Source organism: Elaeis guineensis, chromosome 1, assembly GCF_000442705.2.
Source record: "Elaeis guineensis isolate ETL-2024a chromosome 1, EG11, whole genome shotgun sequence".
In the NCBI taxonomy this organism is placed as follows: domain Eukaryota; kingdom Viridiplantae; phylum Streptophyta; class Magnoliopsida; order Arecales; family Arecaceae; genus Elaeis; species Elaeis guineensis.
The window spans coordinates 163,258,866-163,271,076 of NC_025993.2; the positions used below are offsets into that span (position 1 = coordinate 163,258,866).

The window sequence follows — 12,211 nt, forward strand, 5'->3', positions numbered from 1 at the left end:
CCATATTGAGTATATGTAGGATTTGCAAATAACTCGAGCACCCTAAGAAACTCTTCCAAAGAAACTAGTCTTTGGAATTCTTAACAAACCTAACACAGAAAATGATGTGCATAGCTACAGTCTGCAACATCTACAATTCAGAGAATTTTCTTTCCAATTTTCAAGTTTCAATACGTACTACTTTCCCTCAAACATACTTTCTGGATCATAAATCAGTCAATCCACTATCTGAAGCAAGATAGAACCAACAATAGAACATTTTAAGTCAAAGGCAAGCTGAACGCTAAAAAAATGTACAATATGACATTTTGAACCTGAAACATCTCTCTTGGCTTACTAGAGTCTGACATATGACTCAATGACATAGCCGAACTCCAAAACTCATCTCCTCAGAAAACTCAGGCTACAAGAATAATCGGAGATGGATAGCCTCACCTGTGAAAGAAGCCTCCTTTATAGTGGTTGAATAAGCAAGTGAAAAGGTATGGTACCACTCATAGATGCTGATAGGATGTTGCTAGATGACTGGGACCAAATATTTATACTTTGGCATCTCCCGTCTTCAGAGGAGACTCAGCAGCAAAATTTGGTGAAAAAATGTCTTATGATGCCCCAATATTATGTGATTATAAATTTTGTTTTGAGTTTATGGAACTAGTGGGTTAAGACATGCAGTCTCCAGATAGGAAATTCAACAATTTTGGTGTAAAAAAATAATGTGTCAAAAAATCTAATTGAGTTTGTGATCTAATGTTACATAGGCAGTAGTAGGCAGGTACACCGGTTTCTTGCTTTGGTATAAAAATAGTTGGAAACAGACTGTCTTGAAAACATGAAACTTTTTGGAAGCAAGCTACAAGTGCAGGTTGTAGAGTATAGGATGCATGAAATGTTGTACTGCAATGAACCACCTGGTTTAGGGTCGAGCCATACAGGGGGTGGACTGGCATGGTTCCGCCCTCGGTTCGAGAAATCGGCAAGGAAGGACACAGGAAGAAGACAAGAGAGGAAGAGAGGAGGGAGGGAGGGAGGGATAAAGGGGGGAAGAGAGAGAGAGAGGGGAGGCGAGGGAAGGAGGGAGAGGAAGGCAGAAGGAGCCAAGACAGCGACTGGCGGCCCTATATTTTATTTCAGGGCTTCAAATTGAAGTTGGCAGGTGCTGCCAAGGAGCCCTGGCCCTTGTTTCGTTCAAAACAGGAGAACTGATGGCCCCTCTACCTCTCTCCCCCACCCTTCTTCTCCCTCTCCTCCCTCCCTCTCTCTTCTTATCTTTCCTTCTCCCCCTCCCCTCTCCTGCCAGCCTTACTATGCAGGTGCGGACTTGGAACAGAACGGCATAGTACTGTACCGCACCATATTGCTGGGCAATCGATATGGGTCTCAATAATGGCACAACATATCTTGATAATATTTCTTGAAATTTTGGTTCAACAAGCTGCAAAGTTTATGCAAATGAACCTGACCATAGGATATAAGAAAATGACGACCAATATATCATGCAGAGGATCAACGTCAAATGCATAAGGGTACATTGTTAATGCTGAAAATTTGGAAACAAACTGCATTGATGAACTTTTTAAAAAAAAAATCTTTAACATTACCTTCCAATCAATCCTGCAAGAGGGCCATTTGTGATCCTACAAACATCATTGCAAATAATTATTAACACAAGATGACCAAATATTAACAGATCAAATACAAAATATGTAATGCATTTCTTTAGCGGCCATTTGTTGTCCTACAAATGTTGCAGCAAGTAATTATTAATATAGGAATGCCAGCAATTAACAGATGAAATTTCTTTAGAGCATCACTTACCCATATGAAATTCCACCACCTGCAGAGAAACCACCACTAGGACGCTCAACAAGATTCATTACTAAATCAACCTTGCATGGATCTGCAAAAGTCCAAAAGGGTATGAATGTAGAGTAAAAAAAAACAAAAAAAAAAAAACAGATCATATCACTCATGATTTGCTTTCAGCAGCAATTGTTGAAGATGTTAAGATGGCATGTAATGTCTAAAAGTAATTGCAGAAGAGAGAAGATTTATCAACTGCTTGCAAATTGCAGGCACAAAATCTGGAGCCTATCAAATTTTCTGTAATGACAAAGTGCAAAGCACACAACATAGATTCACAAAGTTACATACCACCAAGTAGCCATAAAACTACCCAGCTAAAAAAATAAAAGACCCAAATACGCAACAAGTATTCAAGACCCAGTGGGATTTCGTACAGGACATCGAGAAAGGGCACCATCACAAGTGTCGGGATGGGGACCATCCCACCGTCATCCCAGCTTCATGTTAGGTTCATTCCACGACACCCTCCATTCCAAGTGTCAAGACAAGGCATGATGGAGGCACATCCAGTTCCACTAAAAAATGGAGATGGCCCCATCCATGGCATTTGAGTCATTGGTAAAATGTGTACTTTCATTCTTGTACCATGTATACTAATCTTTGCCCTTTTCTATATTGAGGAATACCACTCGCCTTTTAAATGTGAGACAAAAATTTAATCCAATTTTCCTATTCACAGAACAACTGTCTCTAGAGCAGGGAAGCTTCAGCTTTAGAATTTGCAACCTCATTGAACCACCTGAATGTAGCTCAATAAGCAATGGCCTACTTTGTGAAGATTCTCTAGCAAACATGGGTTGAAAATTTTGTCTTCATTTGGTTTTGCACCTCATACAAACTGCTGCATTTGATTTATCTTTCAGTTCACCAGTCTATCAGTGCCGCCAATTCATTTGTCACACCCTACAGCTATAGATTACATAGATTGTTTCATATTATAGAGGTTACTGTTTTCTTTTTAATACTTTTGCACCTCTTGGAAAATTGTAAATGCTTAATGTACCGTGCTTTTAGCATTCCAAATTTAGCAGCAAGTTATTCCACATATTAACATGTATCCTAGCCCTCATTTCTTCATCTCCAGCTCCAGCTTCCTGCTCCTACATGCCAAAACCAATCTTAACTTTTAAAATTGAAAACAGTTGAGGTCTTGCATGCTAAATCATCGATATGGTCATGTCAGCTCGTTCATATTATATCACTTAAGCAGCATTTTAACACTTGATACATTAACACAATAAGAAATCTGAGATGAACTTTTGAGCTGCAAATCAGAATGGTTAATTTTAAATCCATTGCGAATGTTGTATAATCTAAAATGTGCAAAAATAGATAAATGCATGATTGATTAGAAAAATTTGTGATGATATATCCATTGTGAATAGAAGTTAAACTGGAAAAAAAGAAAAAAAGGGAACTAATAAAGGTAATTTACCTCCAGTAGGCTGAGGAATAATTGTAACATCTTCCATAATTCCCATTGTTAGTATTGTCTCAACATCTCTTTTTCCTTGGAGTCTACTGTATACCTAATGCACAAAGTGTTGAAGAGATAAAAACCTTATCAGCCAGGATGATGGATAAGAACACAACCATATACTTCAATATAAGATATAGTTGTTCTCCCCACTAGAGAATGTGAGACACAAACATATCGAACAAATCAGTATATCTTTGGATAAAAATATTGTCACTCGCAACTAGAGCACATGAGTTACAAGCACACAGTTTGTTTTTCCCATGCTAATTATGATAAGATCATGTTAATTTGTCTTGCAACAACCAAGCAGGGGAAAAAGAAACATATGCCAATTTTGATATCATTGTGGTTTAATCTTCTTGCCATGAAAAAAGTACTTTGCAAAAATGACATATGATTCCATGTGTAGATATATATGCACAGAGTTAAGAGATTATTTACACAAAACAGCAAAGAAATTGCAGTATTTCCTTCAAGGCATCAATCTTCAAAAAGTTGGTTTGTATATTATGATTTGTACCTTAGACATAAATGCATCTTCAACATTGCACAACCTCTGAACTTTCTTTATAAGGAAAAAAATAAACAAAGCACGAGCCATAACAACAATCATCATAATCATCAAGATATATCCCAACAAAACAAAGATAAACCTATTTAGATAAGCCCATTTGAGATATAGCAAAGCAAACACTCTCATCCAGGGACTAAAGAGCCACATAAAATGAAGGCCCATGCTTTGACCTGTCCTTTCTTTGTTGTCAGTTGCTGAAGTATAGTCTCTGGCCTTGTCTTCCCTGTAGTTGGTTCACCGCTGAATATAACCATATAGAGAATTACGGTCAGCAAACAACCAATACAAGTTGTTACAATAATGCTTTTTGTGATTCCAAATGCACTAAGATATGATTCTCACGTCCTTCTATCAAGGAACTGAATGATGATGTTATTAACCTCGGCTTCAGAGACTTGCAACCTAAGGATTCCTCCTGAAAGAATCTCAGCATATGAAACCTGAGAAAACAATCCCGCCAAAAAAGGACCAGTGACAGATTAAGTATATCTTTTGAAAAAGGCTTAAGAAGTGAACTTGCAAGGAAAATAATGACTACAAATCAGACGCCACTAGAAAAGCTATTTCACAAAAGTAAGTGCAGTGAAGTACCAACCAAACCAGATAGCCCACGGTCCGAATACCAGCCATTGATGGATTTGATCACTTGATCCAGATGCCTTATGTTGACTATCTTTCCTGCATAACTTGACACCAAATACTTAACTAAGTGCCCAACTGACAATAGCATCAACTGAAGGTTGCGAAGGCTAAAGAGTTGTGACTTATGAGAGAATATATTTTCCACCGATCATACTTCCACTCTTTTCATCTAAGACAATGGATTGCCAACCCTCCATGATCTTCATCATGATCAGGGGCAGCACTACCAATGTCATAGGTCCACAGAGAATTACAGAAGGGAGGGGATTTATTTAACAAAAATCACCAATAATCTAGATGGAAGTTGGGAGAAAGAATTTAAACAATTAGATTTTGATAGAATATATAAAATTTACATGGCAGAAGTTAATAAACCTGGCCATTAACAGGTGTGATAATCTTTGTAATTATAGTTTTGATTTACATGCTTTTATTGTGATGATTGGCTTGGTTGCTTAGTCTTATTTTTCCTGTTCTGTGATGGTAGCAAACTATAAAGGAAATATATAAGAATAGACGAAAGAACCTACCATATCCATCACGAAATGCATCCTCCACAAACTTTAAAGGAAGAACATTTGCACCCTCACAAATCAATCCTCGGGACTCCTGATTTGGTTCTACCTGTTACCACATCAAAGAAATTCACAAACTTGTGTCATGGAAAACCAGATTAATCATAGATTTTCCTTTACAAGCCTGCAAGGTCTAGCCCACTTGTCATTTGATTCTATGATTTATAATAAATAGATCGCTTGAGGGCTAAAACTGAACAGTCTTTAGTTGAAATGAAAATGAACCTAAAGTCTAAACATCATGAAGTCATTGCTCATGAGCGCTATTTATTTCAACATCTCATTTGATACCACGAGAATATAGTTAAAGCTATGTATATGTTAAAATTGCATGATGATGCAATCAAATCTTATCAGAACCAATGAATACCAATACAAAAAATGGCTAGTATGATCCCCAATGCATCTTGAATTTAAACCGTCAGTAAAATTACATGTTTATTGCACCTAACCTCAACATTCTTTCGGAAATCAGAATTAACCAATTGATAAGAAAAGAGCATTGTAAGCGTCTAAAATCTACCTTTCCCATCTCCAATCCTCATTGATATGATTTTATGAACAATTCAAGAAAAGAAGATCGCAAGCTGTAAAGCATTAGTGGCCAATGATAACACAAAAAGTCCTTCCTTTTCCCAAACTCCTCCTTGTTTAAACCCTATAAGCACAATTTTTAAATATCTTGAATCCAAGCCGAGAAGGAAACAATCAAAGAACAAGCCTTTACCTGAAAGACCAGCCGGATCCCATCCCGGGTGTCGATGGCAACAGGCATACACGACCAAAAGAACCCGCTCTCGATGATCCGGAGCACGTCCTCCTGCACCTCCCGCACAGTGAGCGCCGAGTTGGGCCGGCACGACTTCAGCGCGGCGGCGGCGGCCGCCTCCAAGTCTGCCCGCTCCAGGGCCTCCCCATCCTTGTTCCGAATCAGCACCTCGCTGATCAGGACCCGCTCCTCACCCTCCTTCCCATGCCGCCGGGGGTTCGCCTCCGCCTCCGCCTCCGCCCGCGCCACGGCGAGGGAGGACCAGCGGAGAAAGTTGGGCCTCCATCGGTTGGGAAGAGATGCCACGAAGCCACGTATCGCATCCGTAGCTCGGTCAAGATGGAAGGAGAGATGGTGGCGAGCGAAGGGGAGGGTAGAGAGGAGGGGAACGGGGTGGGCGATCGAAGAGTGAGGAATTTTAACGGAGGAAGACACGAATCGAACGTCTTGGTTTCTCGCCATTGGCATGGAGAAGAATGGGGGAGAGGGGGGGGAGAAGACGAGAGAACCCTAGGGTTCGACGGTTTCTCTCAAAAACCCTAGCTTTCCGCCATTTTACTGGGAGCGAAAGCTTCCGGAAGGGCGTTTTTAGGCTCGGCAGCGGGGGCCAGCGAGTTAGGGCCGCGCGCCGGTTGAACCCGGCTGGATTCGGTCCGATCGGAACTACGAAGGATTTAGACCGCGGGCGAGATCCAGCGCACTAGTCGACGTCGCGCGCGGTGCTCTTCGGTGTTTTTCAGGTTGAGATGTTGTAATGCCGCTTGCGATGGAATGGAAACCGTGTACGTAACGACGGTGGTGGTGATGACATGAGCCTCCAATTACGATCATCAGTCCTCACCATCCACAGACTATCTTAATGTCTCTTGGCAAATGTTTTGGGGCTGTTGCGGTCAATTTCTCCGTCGTTCGATCATTGATATCGTATATCTGCAAGAAAAGTCTTCACAGATCGGAGATACCTCCGACGAAGATCCTCCGACGGTCAAATCAGAGAGGAGACTAGACAACAGTGAAAAATCAGGGGCTCAACGGGAGAGAGAAAAAGAGAGCTCAAGAACTAAGAGGCGCTTCTCGAAACTCAAAACTTAGGATTTACCAATAATGTTGCCTTATCCCGTTTTATAGTAGAATACGGTATGATCCCACCATTAATGGTGCAGACAACTGAAGAGTTGTCAAATCGTCGGAGGCTGTCAAATCATCGTGGGCTGTCAAGTCACTAGGATCAATCTATGTCCTTGGCAGGACAATGCCCCAGAGCGGCCATGCCGCATGTCCTTGATAGGACAACTGCCCATAGCGATCGTACGGCATTTGGATGGGCTGGCCGACTATATGTCGGTATTCGGCTGCCGAAACGTTCAGTGATGACCCAGGGACACCATCGGCTGATCTGGTGCCTAGCGGAAGTCGGGCGTCGGCTGCCACCCCCGACAGTGGGTCGGTGATTTGGGCTCGGCCACTTAGTCGATCAGGAACAATATAAGTCTGTTCGGCCAACATACCTTTGGTCGGATATCGTCGAAAGCCATCGCCGGCAGTCATTGTCGGAGCCGTCGGTCGGTCCGGTCGGTAGAGTCGGGCGTCGGTCGGACAGATCCGAGAGTAAGTCGGCGTAGAGGGGTCGGTCGATATATCCCAACAGTTGCCCCCCCCACTCCTGAGTCGGATGTCATGTTGGCCAGCGTTTACACGTGAGCGACGGCTTCGGGCGAAAGGAGTGGTTACCCATCACGTCATGCTCCGACTCTGACGATCATACCAACGAACGATCCGATGTCAGACGTCCCATTGGGAACGTAAACTGTCGTCCCCTTGGGATCATGAACCGCCGTCTCCTTGGAAATGCGGACCACCGTCTCCTTGGGAACACGAACCGCCGTTGGTTAATGAATCCTGAAATGCGGTTTTTCCGCCACGTGTCGGGGGGCTATTGAGCCCGAACCGTTCACGCGGATGGAGGCGATGTGGCTCGATCCGGGGGCAGGTGCGTCGAACCGTAGGACCGAGAAAAGGCCCAGGCGCTGCCACGTGTCGGCATCCGGAAAGCCCTCGTCCGGCACGCTTTCATCTCGACCGTTGAAGGGCCTTATATATATGCGGCCACTTACATCCAAAACTTCACTTTTGCTGCAAATATGCTCCTGGTGCTGAGGCTCTGTGGAGTTATCCTCCAGTCCCAGGTAATTGTCTCCATCCCCTCCCTTTGAAAGCTCCTTTCGAAGTTTTCTTTTCTGTGCCTGTTTCCTTGCATCCTTTCTTCTTTGACACTTTTCTCTTTGTTCTTCTTTCTGGGGCTAGCATTATGGCTAGGACCTCTCCTCGAGGAAGTCAGTCGGGGAACCCGACCGACGATTCCCGGTTGACCCCGGAGGTGGAGGTTTCTTCACTTTCATGGGCAAACATCGAATGGCTCAGGGAGCAGTACAGTATCCCGGAGCAGTTCGAGCTCTTCGCCCCTGGGGCTGAGGGTCGGGTTAACAATCCGCCTCTGGGCCAGGTGGCCTTCTATGTCGAGGACCTTCGGGTAGGTCTTCGCTTCCCGATTTCGGAGTTTGTCCGAAATATTTTGGATTATTACAGACTTTGTCCGACGCAATTGGCACCGAATTTAGTCCGGTTAATAATCAGTTCTGCTCTGTTGTGTTGGCTTTTGCCGACCTTTCCTCGTATTTCTCTCTTTCGGGCGTTCATCATCCTCCGACCCCACCCAAAAGTTCGAGGGTAGTGGTTCTTCAATCCTCGGAAGGGTCTTTCGTTCATCATCGGTCTTCCATCGTCGATCCACGGGTGGAAGAACTAATTTTTCTTTGCTTCCTCTTCGTTACTTTGGGGGTTCCCTTCTCTCTGGAGCGACCCTCGGACTTAGCCGAACGAAAACAGTCGGGTAGAGGATAGAGACCGAGAGGACTTTCACCGACTGAAGGATGTATCGGTGCCGAAGCATAGGGAGCTCGTCACCGAGCAGGCTCTGTACGACGCCGACCTAAGTTCGGTTCCCCGTTTAGGTACATCTCGATCTGTCGGTCATCTTTTGTCTTTTCCATCCGTCTTTGGATTTGTGCTGACCCTTTGTTAAAATTGCAGGGATGCCGTCGAGAGTGAGGCTGACCGACGTCGATATTCGGCAACATGCGGCGAGGAAGAGACCAGCACCTGGGGTCAGACCTTCGCGGCCTCCCAAGAGGCCTCAGATAGCATCGCCGACCGACATTGCGACGGTGGCAGCGCAGCCCGACACCGAAAGTGCATCGGGCTACGAGCTGGTCATCGCCCTGTCGGCACCGGCGGTGCCACCCGAGCGCTGTCCGAGGAAGGGCGGCTGAGGGTGCAGCCGAAGGAGCGTCAGCTCCCCCACCCACGGAAGAGGTATGGGCCGAAGCACGTGAGCCCAAATGACTTGCGGCGGCGGCCGTCGCGGCCTCGGGAGGGACCCAGTCGAGCTCGAGCTTCCCGTCTCTCTCTGATTTCCAGGCCTGGGCGGCTGAGCGAGGGAAGGCTCCGATGGCGTCGGGCGACGACACAAGGTCGGTCGGCCGCGTCGCATCATCCGACGTTCAGCTTTTCGAAGGAGCGTCGGCCCTGGCCAACTATGATTTGGCCAGGAGGTTGTGCCAGGCAACCATTCTCCCGGTCGATCGGGAGATCATGAAGAGTCGGTTGGTGACCGACATGCTTTCTTCCTTTTATCCGACTATGATCCAGGTGAGCTCCTCTTCTTCCTCCTTCCTCTTCATTATTGTTTTCTATCAGTTCAGATTTCTGACAACCGACCTTCTACCTGCAGCTGATCTACAATATGTCCGAGCTGGAGATGGGTATCGGAGGTTCGGCAACTTTCGGGCGGCCTGGAAGAAAAGGGCCGAGATCGTCGAGGCTGAGAAGGCGACGTTGGTCGACCAGCTGAAGCTGTCGGTCGATCGTGAGGCTAGGCTCGAGGAGAAAATCTCCCGACTCACCAACGGCCTAGCCGCCTCGAAGGCCGAACTTCAGTCGGCTCGCGAGCAGATCCAGCGCAAGACCCGCTCCGTTCACCGACTGCGGCGGGAGCGGGACGGCTGCGTCAGGGAGCTTGAGGCCGAGCACGAACAGCTTCGCGTTAGCCTGGAGAACCTGGCCAAAGCCGAGGAGAACTTGTCCTCCGCCCAAGCTGACACCGACATAGCGAAGGCGGAGGCGGAGTCGGCCAAGGAGGCACTGAGTCGGGCAGTGGAGGACTTTCGTGGCTCGAATGAGTACCGGGAGGAGCTCCTTGAGAGCGGCTTCGCCTCCTATCGGGTGGGGTACGAGGATGCCCGGGACGCAATTCAGAGTCTGCACCCAGAGCTTGACTTGAGCGCATCGTCCCTCCAGGATCGGAGACCAAGCCGCAGAGGAGGAGGCTGACCCATTACCGATGGAACGAGTTACCGAGGATGAGGTGGCTCCAACCCCGATCCCTCCCCGACCCGAGCAGGCACACCGGTTGCTCCCGAACTCCACCCGATGCAAGAAGTCGACTCCGACGAATAGTCGGAGTATCTACCCGTTATCTTTGTAATTCTATTTTCTGTTTAGTCTTTGATATCTGTAATCGGACTTCGTCCTAATTTTGTAATCAGGCTTCGACCCAATTTTGTAATCGGGCTTCGGTCCAATTTTGTAAGTCATTTTAACTTAGCAAAATCAAAGACTTTTTACACTTTTTCCCGCGTGTGATTGAATGTCTTTGATCATCCGAGCCATCTCCGAGTGCATAGGTCGTAGCTCTGACATATCTCACTAGGATGCTCGGTAGGGTCTAGCATAGCCAATCAAGGTAGTCAGTAGCGTGCACCGTGCCAAGGACAGTGCAAGCCCCGATCGCAGGCTGGCATCCCGACCGTCATACAGATCGCGTAAGATCCGAATGGTCGAGAGCCGTACCGATTGTAGGTCGAGTGTCCGCCGCCCAGACCTTGGTCGGGTATGTACGTCAGGCTGAGTGTCCGCCGATCACCGAATGTAGCTCATTGTACAGGATAACGATGATAAGTCAATATCCGTTGTTCGGTCCTTGGTCGGGCATGCACATCGAGACGTATGATAAACGATGCAAGCCGAATATCTTTCGACCAGTTGTGACCAAGTCGGTTTTTGTAAGTCGAATATCTATTGCGACCTTGGTCAGGCGGGTACATCCCAGTGAAAGATAAACGTGGCAAGCCGAATATCCTTCGATCAGTCGTAATCGAGTCAGTTTGTCGTAAGTCGAATACCCGTTGCCCAGACCTTGGTCGGATGGGTACGTCACGGTTGTCTTAGCATTTTGTCCTTCTTAGTCGAAGCTAAGTCGGCAAATTAGCCAGCCACATTGGTCGAAGCTAAGTGGCAAGTTAGCCAGCCGCGTTGGTCGAAGCCCTTTGCCTTTAGAGGCGAAGGCCGTTGGTTTAGCGATCGAGCCGTAGGCTCGGGTAGATTCAGCGATCGAGTCGTAGATTCGACGATCGAGTCATGGGTTTCCAACAAGATGTTGGGACCAAATCGGACGTCGAGGCTCGTACTTCTGGTGAGAGCGGACCTTCGACAGAGAGCCAAACTTTGTAGACTCTGGAGTTTTGAAATTGTATTGTATTCCGAGCAAGAAGGGCATACAGAGTTCATTGGTAATACAATTTCAGGTTGTCAGCATTCCAGGTCCGGGGAATGACCATCCCTTCCAGGGTTTCAAGTCGGTAGACGCTCGGCCTGCAGGTGTCTGCAATCTTGTAGGGTCCTTCCCAGTTTGGGGATAGTTTCCCTTGATTCCTGAGGCTTCGAGACTTTCGCTTCCTCAAAACCAGGTCTCCGGGTCTGAAAGATTTTGGCCTAACTTTAGCATTGTAGTATCGGATCACTCTTTGTCGGTAGAAAGCATGTGGAGTTGAGCCTCGCGTCGGAGCTCGAGCAGGAGATCCAAGTCAGCTCTCCGACACTTAGAGTTGCCCGGTTCACAGTATTGCTCAACTCTAGTCGATGGTAGCCCGATCTCTAGTGGGATCATTGCCTCTGTCCCATAGGCCAGGTTGAAAGGAGATTCCCGATCGGAGTCTGGGGTGTCATTCGTATGCCCACAGGACGAATGCAACTCTTCGAATCCCAGAGGTCTCTGGCTTCATTCAGTCAAGTCTTCAATCCATGCAGAATGGTTCGGTTGGTCACTTCGACTTTTTCGTTGGACTGTGGATGGCCGACCGAGATCAACCTGTGCGTGATATGAAATCTCGTACAAAACTCTCTGAAATCATTGTTGTCGAACTATCGCCCATTGTGATGATGATGGTCGGTAGTCCGAACCTAAAGAT

General features: G+C 46.4%; 1 protein-coding gene and 1 pseudogene across 1 annotated transcript in view; both read right to left on the reverse strand.

Moving 5' to 3' along the window:
• Positions 1-6,597, reverse strand: part of LOC105039482 (outer envelope protein 80, chloroplastic-like) — a 17,995-nt gene extending 11,398 nt beyond the window's left edge. Inside the window, 8 exon segments of the mRNA XM_010915645.4 lie at positions 1,602-1,637; positions 1,819-1,900; positions 3,302-3,395; positions 4,091-4,160; positions 4,263-4,360; positions 4,516-4,598; positions 5,093-5,186; positions 5,865-6,597. Coding sequence (XP_010913947.1) covers positions 1,602-1,637; positions 1,819-1,900; positions 3,302-3,395; positions 4,091-4,160; positions 4,263-4,360; positions 4,516-4,598; positions 5,093-5,186; positions 5,865-6,374 — 1,067 coding nt within the window. The 5' untranslated portion in view covers positions 6,375-6,597.
• A 4,997-nt stretch (positions 6,598-11,594) lies between these two features.
• The window catches only part of LOC140857041 (outer envelope protein 80, chloroplastic-like), an 8,482-nt pseudogene continuing 7,865 nt past the window's right edge, over positions 11,595-12,211 (reverse strand).